At 42.7% G+C, this 24,081-nt stretch overlaps 6 protein-coding genes and 1 non-coding gene across 7 annotated transcripts; 3 read left to right on the top strand and 4 right to left on the bottom strand.

Annotated features, from left to right (window-relative positions):
• Positions 1-156: 156 nt before the first annotated feature.
• BO80DRAFT_228842 (uncharacterized protein) lies at positions 157-2,085 on the bottom strand. The gene is made up of 2 exons (XM_025714443.1): positions 1,339-2,085; positions 157-1,292 (listed from the first exon to the last, which is right to left on the bottom strand). Exons 1-2 carry the CDS (start codon positions 1,912-1,914, stop codon positions 342-344), a joined length of 1,527 nt encoding a protein of 508 aa, XP_025570718.1. The 5' UTR covers positions 1,915-2,085; the 3' UTR covers positions 157-341.
• A 456-nt stretch (positions 2,086-2,541) lies between these two features.
• On the bottom strand, positions 2,542-6,570 carry BO80DRAFT_416910 (GTPase BMS1). Its single transcript, XM_025718199.1, has 4 exons — positions 6,401-6,570; positions 6,261-6,331; positions 6,105-6,194; positions 2,542-6,046 (listed from the first exon to the last, which is right to left on the bottom strand). Exons 1-4 carry the CDS (start codon positions 6,456-6,458, stop codon positions 2,738-2,740), a joined length of 3,528 nt encoding a protein of 1,175 aa, XP_025570717.1. The 5' UTR covers positions 6,459-6,570; the 3' UTR covers positions 2,542-2,737.
• A 269-nt stretch (positions 6,571-6,839) lies between these two features.
• Positions 6,840-8,062, top strand: BO80DRAFT_391916 (urea carboxylase-associated family protein). Its single transcript, XM_025717196.1, has 2 exons — positions 6,840-7,730; positions 7,782-8,062. The coding sequence occupies exons 1-2, from the start codon at positions 6,992-6,994 to the stop codon at positions 7,979-7,981; spliced, it is 939 nt and encodes a 312-aa protein (XP_025570716.1). The 5' UTR covers positions 6,840-6,991; the 3' UTR covers positions 7,982-8,062.
• Positions 8,063-8,217: 155 nt separating this feature from the next.
• On the top strand, positions 8,218-8,304 carry BO80DRAFT_t275. The gene has a single exon. It is a non-coding gene; the product is annotated as a tRNA-Ile (tRNA).
• Positions 8,305-8,580: 276 nt separating this feature from the next.
• BO80DRAFT_484486 (putative calcium/calmodulin dependent protein kinase) lies at positions 8,581-9,770 on the bottom strand (the record flags this gene model as incomplete). Its single annotated transcript, XM_025723468.1, has 4 exons — positions 9,583-9,770; positions 9,266-9,537; positions 8,998-9,215; positions 8,581-8,943 (listed from the first exon to the last, which is right to left on the bottom strand). The coding sequence occupies exons 1-4, from the start codon at positions 9,708-9,710 to the stop codon at positions 8,581-8,583; spliced, it is 981 nt and encodes a 326-aa protein (XP_025570715.1). The 5' UTR covers positions 9,711-9,770.
• Positions 9,771-9,911: 141 nt separating this feature from the next.
• On the top strand, positions 9,912-11,258 carry BO80DRAFT_429120 (aminoglycoside phosphotransferase family protein). The gene has a single exon (XM_025720395.1). It carries the CDS (start codon positions 10,115-10,117, stop codon positions 10,997-10,999), a length of 885 nt encoding a protein of 294 aa, XP_025570714.1. The 5' UTR covers positions 9,912-10,114; the 3' UTR covers positions 11,000-11,258.
• Positions 11,259-11,401: 143 nt separating this feature from the next.
• BO80DRAFT_228805 (NACHT domain-containing protein) lies at positions 11,402-16,580 on the bottom strand. Its single transcript, XM_025714442.1, has 2 exons — positions 16,527-16,580; positions 11,402-16,463 (listed from the first exon to the last, which is right to left on the bottom strand). Exon 2 carries the CDS (start codon positions 16,251-16,253, stop codon positions 11,592-11,594), a length of 4,662 nt encoding a protein of 1,553 aa, XP_025570713.1. The 5' UTR covers positions 16,254-16,463; positions 16,527-16,580; the 3' UTR covers positions 11,402-11,591.
• Positions 16,581-24,081: the final 7,501 nt, after the last annotated feature.

Genomic DNA, 24,081 nt, shown 5'->3' with positions numbered 1-24,081 from the left:
GTAGGAGGAAAGAGGATGGGTTGATTAGGAAGTAAGCGATTTACATATCTGATAGTGAGGCCAAAAGGAGGTATAAATGGATGATCCAACAATGACCTCTAGTAAGCTGCAGAATCGAGCCATGGAATGCACCGAACGCCTTGTATGCAATTTGGCTGAAGACATGAACTGCAATAGGAGGATGAAACCGCCGGCTAGAGACCGTCTGGCCAATCCTAGGCCTCTTCTGGAATGGTTCCTTCGCAACCGAGGTTCGGTGCAGCCAGGGCAGCGCACCGGCCAGTGGTTCCTGCTCATGTAAGCGGAGAGATAAGCAGGCACTTATATAATGATGGTCCCGCTCATCCATATTTTGTGTTGGGCTTTAGAGAGCCTTGCGAGCCCTGAGAGACTTGAGACCCCTGAGAGCTGTCAGCTTGGCGGCTCGAATGACTCGAAGCAAACTTGATGTCGTCATCGCTGTCACTGTCCATTTGGTCCAGCATTCGGTCGATCGCATCTCCAGCCTGCGCTTCTAGACCCAGGTCCTGACCATGGGATCTAGGAGTCCAACCGTGGGAACTGCTGGCATGTGAGTCCTGACTCGGTGGCACCCGGCCGTCGGATCCCCGTGAGTCGCTGCTCCGGAAGACATGCTGGTGCGGCTGAGAATGCTGCGAGCTGGAGTGATAGCCCGAGTGTCCAGGACTGGACATGAAGAGTAGCGTCTCAATAGCGTCCTGCTCCATGGCGCTACTTCGAGCGTGATTGTGGCTCCCTGCGTTATACGGAGCCGTCCGCGAGGGACGGAGGGGAGGAGTCCCCGGGACAAGGACTATCTCTGAGTGTGTGGCCGGTCTGGATGCGCCGAATTCTTGCTGGGAACGATGTCTGCGGTGCAAGGATGTGATTGGTTCATTAGGATTCGGACGTCGACGTCGACTGCTGCCTCCACTTGCGATGATATCTGCCGGTGGTGCGAGCTTTGGGCGGGCCGGACGAGAGGAAGCTTGAGATCTCGGCGGATCGAGATGTAATGGGGGTGGCGATGCATCAACAGACTGGGCCACTGGAGACAGCCGCGAGCCGGTTGGAGTGTGGAGGTTGAATGATGCGGGCGGATCCGGCGCCGACATGGTGGTGCCATCCGGTGAGCTATTTTCGAGTATACGCTGGGCCTCGAGCTCGCCCAGAAGCCCTATCTTCGCCAAAGACTCGGTGCTAGGCGACAAGTGGCTCTGGACACCCTGACGCCGGCTTTTCTCGATCTTGGCCGCAGCATACGACAACCGGGTGCGGAGATGAACCGACAACTATCCAGATCAGCAATCACCTCGAAAATCCAGTGGATGCAATTACCGCGGCGATGCGGCTCTCACGCGATAGCGAGCCGATGCTTCGGGATCGGCGCCGGTGTACGCCTGAATTGCGGGCCGTCTCGGTAAGGGGTTTGGCAACTCCGGCCGTCTTTGGTGCTACGGGATTGTGGGACAGACTCCCTGGGATTATTCCAGATGGATGGTTCTGTTGATTATTAGATGTCGATGCGTCAGGCATGACCTGCTGCCCAGTTGATCGATTGATGTCCATTGCTCCTGGCGAACGCTGAGTCTGGGATGAGGTGGTTTGCGTATTTGAAATGTCTAGGTGTGCTTGTGAAACAGGTGCCAGCCCCGTGGAGATAGGAGAGTGCGATTGTCTATCGAAAGGAGGCGCTTGAGCTGGCGGCGGCTCTGGTGTTCTGTTTACCGCCGCGGACGACTCCGTGTCTGGTGGCGATACGCCGGCACGACTGCTCTTGGGATCTAACGTGTCATAATTGCTGTTGTGACCCGGCCGCTTGTCGGGTTGGGTGGCTGCAGCATCCCGAGACTCAGTCTGCAGCTGAGAGCTCTGCACGTGTTGGCGTCCATCTAATCGCGACGATCCACTCATACTGGTAGTGTAAGCGGCGGGACCTGACACTGCAGACTCAACAATTCTTAATAACCTCTCGGGTGTGGCGTTCGCGCATGCCTCTGATGCCAGCAGAGGACAGAGACAACCACCACGGCCAAGGCCGGTGTGAAGCGGCAACGAAGGATGATCACCGCCCGGGTTCAGGAGGTCGTGGGCGCGGAAATGTCCGAAGCGCAGCTGTCAAGGGTCAAGGCCACACGGTCCCTGGGTGGGATGTTCTGGAAAATAGGCCGCTGCAAGGAGAGCGGCCCAGGAATCTACACGCGCAAGGCGTGACTCGCAGCCGGGTTGCTGGTTCGCACGTCAACCCCGATGCCTGATGGATCGGGCTGAGGGACGTGAGGGCAGAGTCAGGGGGGATGCCATAAGAAGGCGAGTCCGCCTACATGGAGATGAATTGGCTGGCAAGGAATCGTTCTCTGCGCGGTTGACGCAGGGGAACAGGGGCGAGTCAACACAGGTTGGATTCTCCTCGTCGGCCGCCAACCGGAGGGACTCTCCAGGAGACGAGCCCGAGACGCGTTCGCGGCGCGGTCACGTGGATACTCGCCTGACACTTCAGGCACTCATTCAGGCAGACAAGATCAACCCCACAATCTATTCCTGGTATCGAGCATCAATACATCCAACACAAATCCAATGAAATAAAAATGTAGTAGCAATAGTCCGACCAACGGAAGGTAAGATTCAACGCCATCCACCATGCAACATGTAGATAGATACACATCGACATTATTCACAGTAACTTTTTAACAACCGGTATAGATCCAAAAGACATGTCGTTGCAGGCAGTGCCGCTTCACCTGCGCTTCTTGCCCCCGCCACCCTCGCTTTCCGTGTTCTTGCGCTTCTTACCTTCTCGTCGCCAGTATTCATCACGCTCGCGCTTCTCCCGCTCGGCCTTCTTCTCCAGTCCCTCCGCAACCTTCGCTCGGTACACCTTGCGGCGCTCCTCCTGCTTCGCCGCCCGCTTGGCCTGCTTCTCGTTGCGCAGGGTGTTGAGCTTCTGCATGAGATCCCGCGCCTTCTTCTCTTCGCCACCCAGGACCACAGCGCGCTTCTGCATGTAGGTCTTGTCCTTCCGGCTCTTCATCTTGGTGATCTGAGACTTGAAGGGCAGGTCGGCGGCCAGCTGGCGGGGCACACGGAGGGGGTTGAAGTGACGCTCGGGACGCTCGATGGCGTGGTATGCCGAGTCCTTGTTCATGGGCGTAGCAATGCCCTTCTCACGACGGACTTCACCGGTGAGACGCATGGCCTTCCAGCCGCTGTCGCCGGAGCCCTCCTCTTCCATGTCCAGCAAGTTGGTCACGGGGTTGTAGAAGCGGTGCGGCTTAATCGGGTACCATGCCCGCAGGAAGACGATGTCGCTCATGAGGATCTTGTCTTCGAAGGTAGCACGGAAGTATCCCTCCGGCTTGCTGAGGGCGCGTTTGATTTGACCACGGATACCGGACACCGTTCGGATAGAGGCGCCTTCGAACTTGGCGATTTCGAGCGACGAGTTGAACATGTCCTTGATGAAGGCGGTGTTCTTGAAGATCTTGTACGGCACACCGGTGAGCTTGAGCTTCTTCACGATCTCGGTGTGCTCGTCCACGTTCAACACCACACCGGTAGCGGCGATACGGAATCCGGGAGCCTTGTTGGAGAAGGATTGCATGGCGCAGAAACCGGTGTTGGGCGCAACGAGAGGCCCATAGAAGGTGGCGAAGCAGTGCATGTGCTCAGGCGTGTACTTGAGCATGCGGTTACGGGTCCGACTGTCCGAGGTGCTGTACATCGGCAGGGACTGGAAGCGGCGCCAACCGAGGGAGAAGATGAGAGGATCGTTGCTCTTCAGGATCTTCTTGTGCCAGCGATGTCTCTTGATGCGGATTTGCACATATCCGAACCGGTCCTCGGTCGGGGCCAGTCCACCCACGATCACAGGGAAACGGGGGTTGAACTTGGTCGCGAACTCGCAGGGCACGTTCTCGAGCACGATGCGTGCATAAGTTCCAGCCTTGAAGCCCTCTGCTCGAGCCCTCGAGGCCGGGTCCAGCATGTCGAACTCGGCACGGTTGATGTCAATCTGCTTCTGCATCTTGGCCTTTTGCATATCATACCAGTCGTCTTCTCCGAATTCTTCTTCTCCCGCACCGCCGGCCTGCCGCGAGTTATCTTTGGAATTGGCGAATCCTTCGCGGTCTTCCTCTTCGAAGCGCAGTTTTAACTCCTCTTTCTTTTTCGCATTGCGTTCTCGCTCTGCGTCCAAGTCAACGGGGCCATCGTCTGCAGCTTCTTTATCATCTTCACCGTCTTCGTCTCCAGAGAAACCATCAAAGGCTTCGCCGGTCTCGAGATCTTCAAACTCTCCATCTCCCTCATCATCCTCATCAAAAGCGTCATCAACATCCGAATCGTCATCGTCACCAGATAGTCGGGCACTGATGAAGCGGGTCCGCAGAGACTCGATCATGTCAGCGTCTTGCCACTTCTCCTCCAGCTTCGCGTAGTCAAACTCAGGAACAGCACGGTATTCCGCTGCTTCTTCCTGCTCCACGTTTGTCTTTCTGAAGAAAGCGTCGTCGTCCTCTGCGGGCTCATCTTCATCTTCCTCCACCCCCTTACCGCTCCACCGGCGTATCACATCGGCAGGTGTGATCTCTTCATCGTAAAGCATGCGGGACAAATCGGCAACACGGTACTTGGGGCGTTTCGAATGAAGGGCCTTGGCGGTGGCCAACATGTTGTCCTTCCAACGAACCTCACCATCATCTCCGTCTTCGTCGTCTTCGTCTTCGTCGCTGTCCAGGACCTGATCCTCTACCGAGGAGATGGAACCGAGATCCGAATCGCTGTCGGCGAAAGCAATGTCGTCCTCTTTCTGGCGAACATTGCCATTCTGTCTTTCCTTGAAATTGGCCTCAAAATCTGGCGGTGCGGAGACGTCGACTTCTTCCTCATTGTCGCTGATATCGTCATCCTCATCCTCATCAATCTCCTCTTCGTCCTCGCCCTCTTCACTTTCGAAGCCTTCATCCTCATCCCCAGAAGCATCCTGGTCAGCCTCTTCTCCCTCTAGGAATCGCACGTTTCTCTTGTGTTTCCTTCCAACGGCATCGTCCTGGTCGTCTGCCTTGGCAATGGCTTCACCGCCACGGAACAGACGAACGCCACTATCCGCCTCACCCAGAAGTTTGCGCTCTCCTTGGAGTCCAACAACCAGCTGTTCTCCCAGTCCACGCTCTTCGTTGTCGGAGTCATCCTCGCCGCGATCGAAGTTCGACGTCTTCACGTCAATGTAAACCGCATCCTTGTCGACCAAGACACCACCAACATCCGACATAGGCGCGAAAAGTAGCTTCTGCTTCTCTCCCAGCCTACGCTTAGACTTGCCAGAAGTTTTGGCGAGCTGCTGGTCCATATAAGGCGTCGGGCAGGGATCGGGGAGAGATTCGATGCCGGAGACGGTCAAATCACCCACACCTGGAACATGCACTCGCGCACCAGTGGCGGGGAAGTTGGTGCCTCGCAGGTATCCGTAGAGCGCTATCGTCCGATCACACTTGGGGTTCTCTTCGATCTGAGTCGGCGGCGTGATATCCAGGAACCGATCTGCCAGAGCGTAGGGGTGGGAGTTGCGCCAAATGAGGGGTCTGGGGTTCTTCATGACCGACAGAAAGCGGGACAAGTTGTGCACTTCACGATCCGGGTAGCGGCCATTGACGACTCCCGAAAGGTAGAAAAGCTTCGCGCCATTGTACAATTCGCTCCAGAAGCGGTGCTTCAGGCGCTTCTTCGCAGCTTGCAGGTGGCTCTGCTTCTTGAAAAGATCCAAGTGGGTCAGGATACCGAACACATTTCCGGGCATACCGTGAGAGCCGAGAACGTTCAAAAACTCCATAGTCTCCATCTCGAAGCCGTAGTTTCCGTCAATCATCAGGAGCACGATATCCGCGATCTTGGCCACATCGACCATGCTGGCGAGGGAATCGGAGGGGCATTCTAGGAACGTGAGTCGGCGGCGCTTGGAGGTAACAACGGTCAACGGTCCCTTCGGGGTACTGAGGGTCTGTTTCGTGTATCGACGGATCAAGGACTTGATAAGAGTGGTTTTTCCGACCTAGGGGCATCCAAGCGTCAGAACGTCGATCCAAGCAGCGTATCTTACAAGTACTCACTCCTGGCGGTCCAACAATCGCCACTACAAGCGGCGGGGCCTCCTCGGGCAGGCGATCAACCAAAGGCACATGAAGTCTCTTCTCTTTAATCTATACGGGAGTATGAACGTCAGTCACCGTTGCGGGCGGGTATCACAAGAGGAAACAGGCGCATACATCATGGGATCTAGCGCCAGCCTTGTTGGATTTTCCAGGGTTCGAGAACGCGAACGCCTTCGGATTCGGACCTAGATAGCAGCTCTGTCAGTAGGAATTCCTCGCAAGCAACGGATCCAATCTCGAAGCACTAGACATACCGTCAAACTTCTTCTTCTCTTTCGCGGGGCGATGCGCCCGATTTGCTTGCTGCTCCATCCTGGGAAAGACGAGGTCTACAGACCTCTAAGAATACTCTCCCCGGCTGATCACAAAAGCCTTTAACAAAAAGTCGGGCAATCGGCGAGCTGCTTCCTCTGGCCAGTAGCTCGGCCCAAAATTATTATTTCCATTTTCTTTCGTCGGTGCCCCCTTTTTCCGACCCGAGATCTTCCCGCCGGAGGCAAAGGCGGAACAGAGCGAATGTGCCTGAGGCAGACTCTTCGATTGGTAATGCCGTAATGGGATGTTCTGGTTATCGGTTATCGCTCGGCCCGGTCGACCGCGATAAGGGCTCAACCCCTCCCATATCGGCCCGGTTTGGCGTCGTCGCGATGGTCTTCCAAGACCCCAAACTGGACCTCGAAGCGGGGCAGTATGGGGCAAGATACGATAAGGAACGCGCGATTATCGGCGGTCTTCCGTGATCGTGGTGGACTATTAAAGCATGGGTTCACTGCACCTTGGGTGGGCTGATTGAACCTGCATACGATTCTGTTTACATTTGTTGCGTCACAAGTATAGCTTCAACGATGGCTGCTCCACGTCGCCCTCCTCCCGCTTATACCGCCCCCGCAGACTCCGGAGTTCATGGTATCTCGAAGCTCTATCGATCGATCTCCGAAACAGCCACTGAAACTTCCCAACGAACCCTCGAGTCCTCATTTACCGTCCGTCCATGCTCAGGCCAGGCGTGGGTCGTCCCAGCCGGACACATCTGCCGTCTCACTACACCCAAGGGACCTCAAGTCGGTGATCTCAACATCTGGAATGCAAATAACCCACGCGAACGACTCTGGGCCGCGCGGACTCGTCAGATCCACGCCTCCCACGTGTCTGTCGGGGACCGCCTCTGGTCGAACCTGCCCTACCTGCGTCCTCTCGTCACCATCACCGGAGACTCGCTAGCAGGCGGCCAACTCCACGAAGTATTGGAGGAGGACGGAAAGCGCAAGGAAGGCAAAGGCTTTGGGACGACACAGTTTGGAGGCCGTGTCCATGATCTACTGGGTACTCGTTGCGATCCGTACGTGAATCTGGTCATGGGCGGAGAGAGCTTCGATTTTCATTGTCATTCGAACCTGACCCGGGCGGTTGTTCCGTATGGGTTGACCGAGCTGGATGTGCATGATGTGCTTAATGTTTTTCAGGTGACGGGGCTGGATGAGGAGGGGAAGTACTTTATGGAAACGTCGCCTGCGAAACCGGGGGAGTATTTTGAGTTCTTTGCTGAGGTTGATGTTCTTTGTGCGCTGTCTGCGTGTCCTGGGGGTGAGTGTCTTTGCCGAATTGTGCAGAGTATATGCTGATTGTCTGTTTCAGGTGATTTGTCTAACTGGGGCTGGGAGGAAAAGGCGGATATGGGGGCCACTACCCGTCCTCTTGGTGTGGAGGTATACAAGTTGACTGACGCCAAGGTGTTGGAAGGATGGAAGGAGCCTCAGAGCCCCAAGTATGCTGGGATGCATGGCATGAAGATGCCACAGAGAGAGAACGATGGATCCGGCTATGTCGGGCTATAAATACCCTCAAACAAAAACTACCTCGATACCTAAGATCACATAGTAAAGAAGAAAGTAGTTAAGTTGAAGCGTCTGACTAAAGCCTATTATTCACGTTCCGTGACCTTAGCTGGCCTAACTGCCTAAACTCACCTGCCATCATATACCTCCTCAATCAGTGATTTTTTATCTCTCCACTGCAATTATGCTCAAAATACCCCCGATATCAATCAACTCCAATCCTACCTAGTACCAACGCCCACTGTAGCTCAGCGGTAGAGCGCCCCACTTATTCTTAGGACTATTATTAGGGGAGGACCGCGGTTCGAATCCGCGCATGGGCATTATTTTTCGCTCTCGCCCAGAAGACAGTCATACGTAAGATGTATGAAATATCAACGACATAGAATATCAGAACGGCTGTTGATTGTTGATGCAGCACTGATTCAGTCAAAGGCAGAAAGGGTATGTGCGGGGATACCCGCCCGCCGCTATGCTGGATATGGAAGTTTCCGGGTCCACTAGATAGTAGCTGGGTCCGCTGGATGCTTGATATCTACGGGGATACTATGTTATCAAACGCATAAAATGAGCATACAGTACGGAGTAGGATTCAGATCCTAGCTATTTTGAAACCAAACATGCTGCAATGCCTCGTGCGCTGTGAGTCGCTTATTCGGATCCAAGTATGTCAGTCGTTGAACCACATCCCTGAAATCCGGATCAACAGCATTCGCCCATTGGGAGAATGGTTTATATGGAATATCTTCCCCGAATCTGTCCTCCCATAAGATCTGCAGAAGCCTGCAGCTAAACACATCATCGGAGATATGTTTTAGGAGACCAATAACGCCTTGGGTGTCTCCAAAATAGGAAACCTGGCGCTGTAGGCGTATCATGGCTGGTAGCGCACCCTGGGCCTCGTGTTTATGGAAATCATCGTCTGGGCCGAAGATGACACGTCCTAGTATAGCGTAGATGCACTAAAGCGTGTTAGCAGCTTAAGTTAAAGACATTTCAATATCCTCTTCTCTCACCACAACTCCAAAAGAGAACATGTCGGTTGGTTTACTCAGTCTGCCCTTGAAGTGGGCTTCTGGACTTCGCCAATTGTCATTCCCGGCCAGCATACCTTTGATGCACTTGCCTTGAGGGAGATGAGCGGCGTTCTCCAGGTCGATGATCTGGACCTTTTCGATGAGTGTATCTTGACCGTTGTATTGGCATTCAACCATGATATTGTCTGGCTTGATATCTATTGGCACTTAGCACTCATGGATCTTGCTGCATTGGAATGAATATTACCCAGATGAACTACATCTCGATCATGTAACTCAGCGATACCACGCAGACTAGCCTTCAGGATCTGTTTCCGGGCTCGTAGGGCGATCCCCTTCTTCACGAGATCGAGAAAGTCCTCGTTCAGATATCTGTACACAAGTATCCGTTCTCCAGGTATGATATCGCATGGCAAGCGTATGTATGGGCTTTTCTGAAGCTGGGGTTGTATTCTCTCGTGGAAATTGTCGAAAATGTCTTTAGGGATGTCTTTCAAAACAAAGGGATCTTTTCCGGATCTGCAAAGCAGTTAGTCTGCCAATATATACATATGGTAAACGGACATTGCAAGCCAGACACGACCGAGGGGAGCCCTTTCCTGCAGGAGCTCTTTAAATCGATAGACCGATCCAGAGGCACCGATGTATTCGTTGGCTACAGACGCCATTTTCACAATGGTTCTCTTAAACATGATTGGCTGATTGGTCTAGGCAGAACGAAAAATGAGAGAAACTGGTACTGCGATTTGAACATCTGGTGGGGATGCTGGAGCGGAAAGGGAGGCTGGGAGACATGCTAGGGGGCTTCGGCGGATCCAAGCCCGCCGGACTTATGGCTCCGGGGCCCCAAACGTTTACTGCCCCTCTTTGTACATCATGGCCTTGTCTTCTACGGAAGATATTGTCTAACTATCGGACTATCATTTCTAGCTTTATTTACCCTGGCAACATTGGATGTCCTGACTGAATCTACTGCGTCATATGACAAGTCTTTCAATGTTGGAAAGTCGGAAGACGCCTCAACGTTGTCTCCATCCAGTCAATTCGATTTCCTGCCACCCTATATTAACATCAAGAACACCATATCCACCTCAAAATGTCCAAACTAGACGAATCTGACGGGATCCCCTACGCATGGCAAAATCTGAACCCAGGCCAGCGATACATCAAAGTAGACAACAAGATGCTTTTTCCATGCCCACCAGATGTCAACGTCCTTGAATTCCCTCCCAATAAGGAAGTCATAACCATTCTCGCCAAACAGATGGCTAGACTTGTACTCGAAATTGATTTTTCCATTGTTTCGAAGTCCGGACACGGTGTGCGACATTCCGAAGCGGAAGCAATGAAGCTTGTCTTTGGGCATACTTCTGTACCCGTTCCTGAAGTGATCGTGACGAGCTTTGATGGTGAGAAAGGCAATATCCACATGACTATCATTCCAGGCACCTGTTTAGAGGTAAAGTGGGATATGCTTGATATCCAGTCTAAGGAGTCCATCTGTCTGCAACTCTGGGATCTTATATCCAAATGGCGAGAAATTCCCCTCCCCTCAAACTTAACTGGTCTTTACCAGTGCGCGGCCGATGGCTCTCCGTCAAGGGATCCCCTACTCGAGGATTTACAGAGTCCAAAGCGGCCGCTAACAAGTGACTCCGAACTCCGGGGCCGGATCTACGAAAGATACCTCTACTTCGGCGGCCTTCGGTACAAACACACATTGCCAGATATGTTGCCCCGATCGGACCGGAGCGTTTTCACCCATGGTGATATCGCACCCCGCAATATCATGATCAATGATGAAAACCAGATCACGGGCATTCTTGATTGGGAATACGCCGGCTGGTACCCTGACTATTGGGAGTATGCGCAGATTATGAGGCCCGCTTTTCATGGGGATTTTCAGGATCTGATGAATAAGACGGCACCGCAGACGTGGGATCTTAGTGGTATTAATGCTTCGCGGAAGGTTCTGTTTTAAATTCCTCTCTTGGTTTATTTGAGTTTGCCTTTTCTGATTCTGTGGATCCGATTATGTCCAAATATTCTGCTGACTTTATAGACGGCTCTATACGCTTTTTTGTTGTGCGTTCTTGTCATTTCTGCTTCTTATTTTTCACCGTATACTATGTTGATGTCTCTCGAACGGTTATGTCCAGTTTATATATGATATGATAAAGGAATGTCTTCTCTGTTCAACTCTGAGATCGAGCGTGAGACCTCAATAGGAATCAAATCAGGCAAAAAAAAGGAAAAAGAAGTTTGCTCGATCGAGTAACCGTCTCTGGCATGCTGCGGCATAGCTGGTATCATCGCGGGCGATGACCTCTATACATTCGGAAGAAAGCTTCTACTACTCTTTCGCATATAGAGGGTGCAAAGCGACGCTCTATCACGATGCTACCTACAGCCCCGTCAGCTTAAAGTATCTCTGATGCACCTCATCCCATAGCTAAGATATGCATTCTATTAGAAGCAGAGAAAAAGAAGAATTCCATGTAGTCTATTTCCAATTCAAGTAAGAAAGCCTCTATGCTGAATGTATACAAACATGAACAAAATCCAACCTGCGTCTAAGAAATTTCAGGCAAGGAAGTGTAAAACTCAACTCGCGCTTTCTCCAACGCAGCCCAAAGCTTTGTTTGGCTCTCTGTACACTCAAACGGCACTTCCCACAGTCGCTCAGGTAGGTCAATGTAGAGAACATTATCCCGGAAGTAGCAACATATTTCTTCCTCAATTGCCTTCGTCAACCATCCCCTGAACAGGACGATCAATGATTCTTCCGCCAGAAATGGAAGCATGGCAAAGAAGTCTTCCCGTTTTCTCAATACGTCCCACGCCAACGATCGTCGTTCAGGGTCACTCCCGTCGCCAAGAATAAGGGCAAGAGATTCGAGAATGGTAGGTGGCAAGGCTTCTTGTGTGATGAGCAGCTGGGCCGAGACACCATGGAAATTGTCAAGATGCCGGACAAGTTGTTCAAGAATATCAAGTGGCAACTTCGGGTTTCTATACAAAGTCTCTGCTGCGTCCACCGTCAGAAACGCCCTTTTCGAGGCGAGATAAGGTGAAAGAGCCCGTAGAATTGTATCTGGTACGTCGGTCCTGGACGAAAGGGAGCTCATGACGCTGCTCCTCACCTCTTTAACAGGGTCTTCTAGAAGTGGTAGAACAATGTGAGGAGTGTGGGATGACGAAAGATCCAAATGAGGCATGAGGCTTTCAATTGCCCCTCTCCTTTTCAATGCGTCTTCGTCCTTCGTTAGAGCCACTAGAGCTTGGAAAATGTGTTCCGAGAGCACCACTTGGGAGCCAATACATTTTGCTGCATGGTGTTTCGATATGCTGTCTCTCCCGAGGTGGTTAATGAGGCCTTGTATAATGTGGTCTGGGAGCCTATGAAACCTTTTCAGCGGCTCGACTACGTGTTCTGGTACTTCAACAAACGGTCGTGCACGATCAGTCGTCAGTGAATGGAGAAGATCATCGGCATATTCCGAGTACTTGCATAGAACATTTGTCACTCGATGCAGAGATTTGGCATTGCCATTGGTGATACGAGATTGCATCTCGCTTCGCATGTATTCTGTAAGAGGCGCATGGCAGCAATAAGCCTCTACAGCCACTTCTACAATACCGCCATCATCATCTGTGACCAGGGACTCGAGTGTTGATAGGATCTCACTTGACAGTACGTTTTGGTCTCCGAGAGTGGTACATGCGCCTCTTCGCAAACCATATCCCTCGCTTTGGTTTTCGGCTATGCCGGCTAGGACTTTGACGATATCTGGTGGCAAGTTCCTTTTCATCCGCAAGGATAAAAGAGCATTGTCTCTGACTTGAACATCCGGGTCTTGGAGCAATAACTTCGCCGCATCAAAGCTTTCCTTGTAAGGAGGTAGCTGTTTTTTCAGGCATGATCCAGCAATTTGCCTTAGTAATGATCGCTCATTTAAGCGCAGCTTGTCAAATATGTTCGTTGGAACGGCGCAGCGTGCCAAAGGCCACCCGATCGCTTTGATTATGTCGGAATCGCTGTTTCCCAAACGGTCTGGATGGTCTAGGAGCCCCATGATTATTTCAGGAATGGAGTCGCCATGACATGCCAGAACATACAGAGCTTCCTTCTGCAAGTCCGACACGATGTCCCTTTCCGTTATATCAGAAGCAATACTGCGTAATAGATCACGGGATACTCTCGTGCGTTTCCGGAGGGCTCTGAGAAGATATAATCGAGTTTTGTCGCTGCAACTTCCCAGTAATTTCCCTAGAATATACTCGGGAATCTCTAAATCGGTCACCAACAAGAGTTCTCTTGAATCATATCTGATGAACGCGGGATAGGAGATAAGCCGCGAAAGCTCAGTCTCCGTCTTCGACTTGATTAGCATTAGATCAGGATGGACCCTCTGAGTCGGAACTTCATGAAGGCAATGCATAAGAAGTCTCAGATGTGCAGGACCAAGCATGTCGCGCGGCTTTGATTCTAGCGCCTCGAAGAATTGAAGCAGTCTTCTTTCTTCGCGCAGATTGTAGAGTAGTCCCGCAGTGAAACGCCACATGATGTTGTAGCGCCCACTGTATTTCTCAATTCGGATAAGATCATGTGGATCAAGCTTTTTCAGCATGCTGTCACCCGATTCAAAGGTGATGACATCAAGAGGCACATCCGTGATCCAACAGCGAGCAAAATATACTGCTGCAAAATACTCCTGGAAGGTAAGGTGAACGAAGTAACGAGTTTGGTTGACTGTTCCAGTCGAAGACTCAGGGCTCCGGAGGAAAGAGAGCCCATCAAGCATGCTATCGTTCAGATGGGGAAACCGTTGATACAGCGCATCTCTATGCTGTGATTGAAATTCGATGATGTTGTTGTAGAGGCCAGTGAAGGCCAGCATTTCGACTAAACGAACCTCATCTTCCATAACTGTTTCAATCTGAGATCGCAGACGATAGGTCCTAGCCCGACTATCGGTTAATGGGCCCAGTTTGTCGGACTTTCCCAGTTGTACCATATCCTTCCTCCAAAGTTTGACTTCGATGGCCTGGTAAAGGGCTGTCATGGTCTTGGCATCGTGCTCTAAAAGCCCTTCTCCCCATGTAAAGCACAGTGAATCCAACTGCACGGGGATCTGAAGCAGCCCTCCTATGATTGCATGGGATTCAATAAAGTCTCGAATCTCCTTCGCATGGACTTCGTTCTTCACGACCCGTACAACATAATTTTGTACCTGATGGGGATGGAATCCAATCGTTTCCACCTCTAAATCGAAGCCTGGCAGGGACGACATGACTGCATATGGCCGCGATGTCATGATGATGTTGTCCTGGTCGAACAGGTCTTTCAAGGCATCGACAAGATCTCCCCCGGCAGTCCGCTCACCCACAACTTCATCGAATCCGTCCAAGAGGAAAAGGGTACGGTTACTGCCACCGAAGACTTTCTTCCACAGTGCTTGAGCGAGAAGCTTCTTTTCTGCACTTGTGGCAAAGAAATGGTCCTCCAGATATGCTTCTAGGGTCGGGTTCGCCCTGAGATTCCTCAGCGGGATCCAAAGTATCCTATCAAAATGTTCCGGCCACAACCGGCCGTGTAGAAATTCATGGACGATCTTCTTGCAGAGTGTGGTCTTTCCAACTCCTGCGCGGCCACGGATGAGGATCCTTCTAGGACGGCCGCTGCTGCCATCTAGTCTATTCCGATCATTAAAGAGATCCTGGAGTTCCGTCTCTTTGCCTTCCGTCGGTGCCTCGACCTTGAGCCTGGCCCGAAGAGAAAGCTCAAACCCCTTACGATGTGTTCCTATCTCTGGTGATTGTTCCAACACGCTGAGGTTGATGTAACATTGGCGCAGATCCAAACCATCGCCGGAGATCCTCCGTATCTTCAGATGATCGCCCTCAGTGTAATATTGTATCAGACGACAATCCGCGTAGTATTGCTTGGCTTCCAGGCATTGATCCCACGCTTTTGATAGCAGGACACATGACGTTGTGTCTAGAGTGTTTGATAGATAGCAGAAAAGGTCTAGCCTCGGCTTGTGTTTCTCCTTCCTCCAAAATTGGTACCTATGGTGGCGACGTTTTCCGGGCATAGACTGTTCCCAGCAATGATTTTTCAAAGTGCTGGCAAGCAGGTTTTTCCACTCGGAGATCTGTGGATATTTGCTAGTGGCTATCCTGAGGCACTCCTGACCATGTAACCATTCCGCAAAGTCCTGAATCTCGGATTTCAATTCATTCGATGCCACCCATGTCTGTTCAAGCTGAGCATAGATACCGGCCCAGAACGCCTCCTTGAATGCAGGTAGTCCAGGTATTATTTTCTTGAGCAACCCAAACATTCCTGCTTCAATAAGCAGGCGACAATAACGGAGAGTGCCGTACCACAACATGGGCTTTTTCAGGCCTTTCATCGTATCTAAGAATGCGTCCTTCAAGCTCTCTGTTCCCTCAATCACTTCCTTGCCAGTTCGCACAAGAGTCCTGAAGGCATGCAACAATTCCATGGCATCCGGAGCAGCATCGATAATGTTCTGCGGGTTCATCTCTGAAATACCTCCGGCCACAGCCGCCAATACAGAGATCACTTTCCAGCTAATCCGACAGAACGCCTTCCAGGGGCCATCATTATCAGGCACCCCCCGCAAAGCCTCATAGGCATAGCTTGCGGCTTGCCTTAGACGTGGCTCAGGGGCCTTTCGATATCTGTCAAGCTGATCCCGCAGTGGTTTATGTAACCACTCACGGTCTATGCCCGTGACATGAATATCAACCATGGCATCGAGAACAATGCTCAGCGTGCATATCAGCTGGTACTGCTTCTCTGATTCGGCAGCTTTGGCAGCTCTATCAAGCCGTATATGGAGGCTGTCCAGCGCTGCACCCAAATTCGCATTATCAGCCGACAAAGTCCCCCTGCGACGCAAAGCGTGGGCGAAAGTTTGGAGAAGGGCCGGATCCAGAATATTATTGTCCGAGGTATATTCAATGATTGCGTTGCAAAAAGATGAGATAAGGATTTTGTATCGTGCTTCGTCGACTATCGCAGCCAGCTGAGCGGCTTCAATCAAGTATGTAGACTTCTTTTCGTTCTGAAACAACTCGACCATACTGCAGACCAAGGCCTGCAGTGCTCTGGCCTCTTTTTTATTGCGATCCGCGCTCGTCAGCCGGCGGATGAGCTCATTCACATCCTTGGGTCGGGACGGGCAATGTAAGGTGGTGGCCATGATAGATTCCTGCTAGGTTCCGCCGCAGTGAAAGGTTCTCCTTGTTGATAAAAATGTGGAATCTCATCACTGACACAGACTGGGGCCTAAGCCATTATCAGAGGGTACTTCGGATTCCGTGTTCTTTTAGGGGGGGCGGTTTCGTCCCCCTGTCTGATGAGGTGGCCTGCTGCTAGCCGCTGAGGGGTAGCCGTTGCTTCTGCTCGGACACTAAGATTAAGCCTCATCAGCCCTCTTCTGATCTCCTAAAGATATGCAGTAGGTACTCCGTACTGAAACACAGATCCACGGTTCCCACGATATACCCAGATTCTCTCCTTTCGTATGATGTTCGCCTTTCCTCTTCTTTTGATGGCCGTGACCGGGTAATAAGCAGCTCACAATGGGGGCCTATTTAGTCGCCCCCAACCCCTGCGGGATGCAGCGCGCGGGCCAAGCTAATATCCAATCATACTGCAGATTGTAAAGCAGTGAAACATGTGCATTGGCGCCAAGGAGGGGTAACTGTTGAAGCCACCAAAAAGCACTATTGAACCTAGTTCAGAGGTGAGAAAGTCATGTTGGGTGACATGCTCAATAGATATCATGGTATTCAAGGGTATAAGGAGATTATATGCGATGAGCGTTGGGCATATCCGCCCTCCTTAATCTGCTGGCTATCATTCATGCGAGGATAGACGTCGGTATCAGATGTATGAGTTGCCGGCGCAGATGACGGGGTGTCACAAATTGGCGCCGTGTTGGCGAGTAAGATAAGACGGGTTTGGTGCTTTGAATACATTTTTTGCTCTAAGAGGCGCAGCAGTAGTAGTAGTAGTAGTAGTAGAATTCATTAACCTGATGTAGCCGGCCTTACTAGTGGCCTTACTGTACAGGTGTTCCCTAGGCTCCTAGAGAGGCTATTTATGTACGTACAAAATGTAAAAATAATATGAAATATAGTATTGATCCTATACTACTTACCTTGGGTCTTGATATTATTATTAAAATATCACGTGCTTGAAAAGTTTATTGAAAAGTATACTATATCTTACTTTATTCTCTTGTTTCTCTTAGCCCCCTGTAGAGCTGTATCTAGTTTTACTTGGTATTCTCTATATAGTATTTATATAGATTATTATACTTGCTTAGGCCTTATCTAGCTTTTATAGATTACTGTGGATCTTTCTTATGGCTGCGTGTATAATATAATTTATATTATAGAATAATTCCCACACGTAGTTTATATAATCTGTATATCTAGTATCTTTTTCTAATATTTTTTTATTCTATAATTAGTAGGATTTTATTAAATTAGTTCAGGAGCCCTGTTTTAATTATAAAATTAATAATATAATAAGCTATGATAGGCTTGTTTATTAATATATTAAAATTATTCTAGTTAATTACTATCTTCTACTTCTTGAGTCTCTGTTAAAGCTTAAGCTAGAGCCTATAGAGTTTCTTATAATTAAATAGAATATATTTTAAGGTCTGCAACTTTCTATTATATCTATATCTATCTAAATTTCTTACTTTAATTTTATATAAGAAGTAGTTTAAGTTAATTTAGTCTATATATAATTAAATTAATATTAAATTTTAGGACTTACTGAAGCCCCTATAGAACTTAAGAAATATCTTAATTAGTTCTAATATAAGATATTTAATTAGTTTAGTAAGGATTAGTTGCTACTTCTATTATTTTTTTTATTATTTTTTTATTAATTAGTATATAATTCTCTTTACCATTGATACTAGGGCTACTAGCCTATTTATTTATTTTTAACCTTCCGCTGCTATCTTAGTAGCTTTATCTATATATTTATTACTATAAATCCTCTCATGTCCTAGGATCTAGTGGTAGGTAACTTAGATTTTTTTTATAGAATTTTTTAATTTTTTTAAGTAAGAGAACTAATATCTACTAGTTAAAGGATATTCTTGGAACATATATAGCTTTTAGCATAATCTAACTATTATTAAATATATATATTTCTCTGTTTCTTTTAGCTTTATTTATTTCTAGGACTCTAATCTACGTGGTAGCTAGTTATAGACCTTAGAGTTTAATTATATATATATTGTTAATAGTTTCCGGGCTTATATATTAGCTAATTCTTTTCTAGATTCTGTTTTCTTTAGGTATAATAATTACTATTCCTATATAATCTCTATATTTATTTTTATTTATATAAAGAGTGATTTCTCTTCGTGCTTTTAGTAACGCGTAAATTTAAATTACTTATTTATAGTTTTTAATTATTACTCTAAACGGATCCCGCTATAGAGGTTAGATAAAAATTTTTTTAATCTTTTAATATGTATTGGGCTCCGGCTGGTTAGTATAATTTAATTAATATTTATAATTTATTAACTCTGTCTGGAATACTTCTAGAAATATATATTATTTTTTAATATATTAGATTTCCCCTATTAGTTTACTAATCTTAGGACTTGTGATTATATATAAAACTACTTTTTCTACTCTTTACTCTAGAAGCTGAGGAATTAGAGTTAAATATAGTTTTATATTAAATATATTATCTATTATATTTTTAAAAACTCTACTAATCAGGATTGCTGTTTATTTCTATATTCTTTTAAGATATTATATAGTAGTTTTTCTGATCTCGGCTCTTCTAGTTAGTTTTTATAAATTATACTACACTAAGGAGTAGTATAGAAACTATAAAATAATTATTATATTATAGATTTTATATATATTTAATAGAGACGTATTCTATATAGATATTAAAATAAATCTTAGTACTTTGAAACTTATCTTTACTTTTATAATTATTTATTTGCGGTACTTCTTGAAAATCAGTTTAAAGTTAAACTAGATCCCGAGATAAATTCCTATTTTATTAAGCTGGATAACTATAATACTTTTATTATTTATTATTTTAAGTAGTTTTTTTATTTTATCTACTGTGCAGGAGCAGGGAAAGTATATTAATTAATATTTTATTAAAATAAATATTAAATTATATTTCTAGATTTATTCCTATATTTATTAATATGTATCTATAAGCATGTGAATAATAATCTTTATTATCTAATTTATTATAATAATATTAGTATTATTAATCTAGCTATAGACTTTAATTTTATTTATAGGGATTTGTTGGATACAATCCTTAATTAAAAGTATATTATATAATAAATATAGAATAGATAAAAGTAGGAATCCTTGTGGGATCCTTATCGTGGTTAATATCTAATTAGTAGTGATTTTTAGGAGTTATATCTTAGTTCTTTAGTAATTTAAAAAGTTCTTGATTTATAGTACCAGGTATCCTAGTCTTTATTTTTTAAGATTAAATAGTAAATAGTAGTATAATATATTATTATACATTCCTAAGATGTCCAGGAGTAGTATAGTAACTGACTTATCTTTCTATTATATTTATTAGATTTAGTTAATAATTTGGTGTAGGGTGTGACGGCAGCCTCGTTCGGGGCCTTGTTCAGGGCCTTGTTCAGGGTCATGTGACCATGTTTATTTCATTTACTTTACTATTATTTTCTTTAAGTAAGTATCTACAATACTTCTTATTTTCTTTTTTTCCTTCTTATATTTAAAGTTCTAGAGTAGTTAATACTAATATGACCTCATTTTATTACGTTGAACAGCCGTCTTATAATTTTAAGTATTATTTTTTATTTTTTTTTTATTATTATATATGGCTAGTTCCTACTAAGCTGTCAGCAGTTCCTATCCTGCGTTCTTGGTAATGTTTAACAGTTAAAAGACTTATCTGACTGACTAACTAAATAAATGAATGAAATAGCCAGAGAAAGTATCTAGACTTCTAGTTCTAAGAATAACTAATGATTTTCTGTGATACTGCCTAATGAATTAAACTAGGAAGATGGGTTTAATTAGACTAAATTTAATAATTAATATAAAAGAGATCTAAAGCGGACTTTTAAAATCCTTTTAAAGATTTTTAATACTCTAGAGGCCGAAAGAAATAATCTTCTTGATAAGTAAGACTGATAGAGCCAGGAGATAACTACTCTTACTTAAGAATAAGATAATATCACTAAAGAATGAGATATCTTTATAGTATAAACTATTTATTAGATTTTAATTAATTTTTAAAGTATAATTATTCCCGAGCCTAAGAGAGTAATAAAGATCTTTAATCTATCTCTATTTAGTGATGGAAAGAACATCTTCTTTAAAAACTGGATACTAGCTATATATTAAAAACTAGAAGCTAATATTAACTAGTTTATTATTTTAATAATATATAAAGCTTATATTACCAGCCATTACAAGAATAATATAAAGAAGTATTTAATATCTAGACTTTATTTAAATATAATTAATCCTTATAACAACACTGAGGATATATTAGAATATCTAGAAATTATTTTTATTAATTTTTATAAGGTTTGTAACGCCCGCCGCCAGTACCAAGACCTATATATAAAGATTAAAAAGAAATTTTATACTTTTATTTTGACTTTCTATTATCTCGCGGTGAAAGCTGGAATTAATAAAAATTTTTAAAAAAAAGATTTATATAATAAATTACTTTCCAAGCTAAAAAAATTTACTATGTATAATTTTAATAATAAATATTACTTTTTTAATAACTATATAGAGGAGTGTGCGAACTCTACAGACTTAATTAAAGATTTAATAAAAAGTTATATTAGAAGTAATATTACTATTATTAATAATTATAGTAAATCTTATAATTCTTATATTTTTTCTAGTATTTTAAACTCTGAGAATACTGTTTTTAAGATTTTAACTTATGCTTTAAGTATAGAGCCAGAAACTAGGAAAACTTTAATAAAAAATAAAAAGTATTTCTACTATAAGAAATCCGGTTATAGAAGTAGAGAATATTTTAAAAAAAAGATTATATAGATAAAGATTTTAGAAGCCTTTACGGAGAAATCTAAGTCAGTAAAAAACTATATCTAAAAAAAATTTCTATTCTAAATAAATTAAAAATTTAAATAAATATAGTAAATCTACAAGACCTGTTAAAAAATAATAGTAATAATTTTATAATTATTATTTTATTTTTTAAAAATAATATTATTATTTCTGCTTATATACTTGCTGATTCCAAAACTAATATCTACTTAATAATAAATATTTAATTTATTATTAAATTAGCTTAATACTTTAAAATCTTAATATTATCTTTAAAGAAGGCAATCTCTGTTACAGGTTTTAATAGAAAACAGACTATTAATTTAATATATATAATCTAATTAAATCTTATAATTAATAATTATTAATTTCTGAATACTTTCTTTCTTATACTGGATCTGGAAAAGCATAATACTATTTTTAAAAAAATATAATTTATTAAATATAATATTTTACTAAATTACTAGAATTACTAATTAATTTAGTTAAGCTAGTTAATACTAAAGAATAAGATAAAAGCTAAATTTTTTATAAATATTTTCTAGACTATCCTGGAGCGGTCCCCGGTAGATTATAAATATTAATAAAATATAATCTAGAAGAACTATAAGATATAATTAAAAAATAAATAATTAAAATTTTTATAATTATTATTAATTTTTTTTATATTAATTAAAATAGCCCGTGCGAGGCCCTAGTAAAAATAGAATATAATCTAGTTAAAAAAAATTACTAGTATTACTTTTCTTTTAGAATTTTAAAGTCCAAACTAAAGCCTGTCTTAATTAGACTCTTCTATAGAAAAATAACTTTTATTAAAGCGGCCGGCTTCTAATAATATTTAAAGAATTTAGAGATAAAGATTTTTGTTACCTTACTCAATACTATTAAAAAAATTCTTATAGAGAAACTAGAGATTCTATATATAAATAAAAAAAATAAGATTAAAAGAGTCCTTTCTAAATAATACTATAATTTAGCGGATATTTTTTTAAAAAAAGAATTTAATATATTATCTCCATTCTAATATTACAATTATAAGATTTAGCTAGAGAATAAAAATTCTTTAAGTATTATTTCTTTTTATAAGATAATAATAAAAAAACTGCAAGCCTCCCGTGATTATATTATAAAAAATCTAAATAAAAAATTTATTATATTAAATTCTATATTTTTTATATCTTCTATTCTGATAGTCTGAAAGCCCGGAGGAGGCCTCTATTTCTATATAAATTATTAAAAATTAAATATTTTAATTAAGAAAGACCTATACCTCCTATTTTTTATTAATAAAATAATAGACCGCCTGTATAATATAAAAATCTTTATTAAATTTAATATATATTAAAGTTTCTACTAGATTAGAATAAATCCTATTTTAAAAGATTTTATAATCTTTAAAATATGACATAGCTTATTTAAATATTAAATTTTTCTATTTAAACTTACTAATGGACCTACTATCTTCTAATAATTTATTAATAAAATTTTAATAAAGTACTTGGACAAGTTTATAATAATTTATATTAATAATATATTAATTTATAATAATAATATAACTAAGCATGAATTATATATATATTTAGTATTTGAGAAATTACGAGCTGTAGGCTTATAAACTACTATTTATAAATATAAGTTCTATATTATAAAGACTAAGTTTCTAGAATTTATTATTACTACTAATGGTATCTAGATAAATTTAATAAAAATTATTATTATTACTAAGTAAGTAATTTTAATAATTATATAAAAAATTTAATTATTTTTAAGCTTTTATAACTTCTATTAAAGATTTATTAGAGTCTATAATAAAATAATACGATCTCTAATATGACTAATTTAAAAAGATATTATTTTTAACTAAGATTATACCTGTATTGAAATTTTTAAAATATTTAAAAAAATATTAATTTTAGTCCCTATTCTAGTTTATTATAATCCTATATTTTTTACTTATATTAAAATAAATATTATTAATAAAGTTATTATAGAAGTACTCTTACAGCTAATAAATAAAATCTAGTATCTAGTAATTTATTATTCTAAGATTATATCTTCTATAAAATATAATTATAATATTCATAATAAAAAACTACTAGCGATTATTTGTATCTTAGAAAAATAATAACTAGAGCTAAAAGAATTCTAATATATAGATTATTTTAATATCCTAACTAATTACTGAGTTTTAGAGTATTTTATAACTACTAAAAGACTAAATATCTATTAAATATAATAAATTAAATTTTTTTTTAATATTACTTCTTAATCTAATTCTATCCTGGAAAGTATAATACTTTAATAAATATATTAATTTATAAGAATAGTAGTGAATAAATTTTAATATAATATTATAAGTAAATTCTATTATTCCTAAAATATTTAAAGAATAAAATATACTTTTATTTATTAGTTTTTAAATTATTAATAATTCTTACTTTTATATAGAAATACCTATAAATTATAGATTAGTTTTTAATAACTAACTAAAACTATTTCTTTTTAAAGCCTTACCGAGAAAGAGCCTGTCATAATAAAGAAAAATATATTTTAAAAAATAGATTTCTATTTTTTAATAATCTGTTAATAGTCTTGGATGATAGAAATTTATATATCTAATTATTAAATAAAATTTATTACTAACTATCATTTACTTACCTAGACTGAACGAAAATATTAAGTTTTATAAAATACTAATACTACTAGAATATCTAAAACTAAGACATATATTATTACCTAGATAACTATCTAATCTATAAATAGAAAAATATAAGATAGAATTTTCTTTTAGAATTTTTATAATTTTTATTAATCTTAGACCACCCAGGACAGTATCTATTAATAAACTTTTAAATATTTCTAAAGAATTATCATAGTTTTAATACTATATTTATTATAATAGATTAGTTAAGTAAGTAAGTTACTTTAATATTATATATAAAG

Source organism: Aspergillus ibericus (genome assembly GCF_003184845.1).
Source record: "Aspergillus ibericus CBS 121593 unplaced genomic scaffold BO80scaffold_58, whole genome shotgun sequence".
Classification (NCBI taxonomy): domain Eukaryota; kingdom Fungi; phylum Ascomycota; class Eurotiomycetes; order Eurotiales; family Aspergillaceae; genus Aspergillus; species Aspergillus ibericus.
This window is presented reverse-complemented; position numbering and strand designations above follow the sequence as displayed.

Bases quoted from the DNA above. Each gene is read 5' to 3' on its own strand.
- BO80DRAFT_228842 (XM_025714443.1), bottom strand. From the start codon at position 1,914: ATGAGTGGATCGTCGCGATTAGATGGACGCCAACACGTGCAGAGCTCT. The intron at 1,293-1,338 runs GTAATTGCATCC...TGATCTGGATAG, and splicing joins GTGAGAGCCGCATCGCCGCG to TTGTCGGTTCATCTCCGCAC.
- BO80DRAFT_391916 (XM_025717196.1), top strand. From the start codon at position 6,992: ATGGCTGCTCCACGTCGCCCTCCTCCCGCTTATACCGCCCCCGCAGAC. The intron at 7,731-7,781 runs GTGAGTGTCTTT...TGTCTGTTTCAG, and splicing joins GCTGTCTGCGTGTCCTGGGG to GTGATTTGTCTAACTGGGGC.
- BO80DRAFT_228805 (XM_025714442.1), bottom strand. From the start codon at position 16,253: ATGGCCACCACCTTACATTGCCCGTCCCGACCCAAGGATGTGAATGAG.
- BO80DRAFT_429120 (XM_025720395.1), top strand. From the start codon at position 10,115: ATGTCCAAACTAGACGAATCTGACGGGATCCCCTACGCATGGCAAAAT.
- BO80DRAFT_416910 (XM_025718199.1), bottom strand. From the start codon at position 6,458: ATGGAGCAGCAAGCAAATCGGGCGCATCGCCCCGCGAAAGAGAAGAAG. The intron at 6,332-6,400 runs GTATGTCTAGTG...GCTGCTATCTAG, and splicing joins AGAGAAGAAGAAGTTTGACG to GTCCGAATCCGAAGGCGTTC. The intron at 6,195-6,260 runs GTATGCGCCTGT...ACTCCCGTATAG, and splicing joins CTGGCGCTAGATCCCATGAT to ATTAAAGAGAAGAGACTTCA.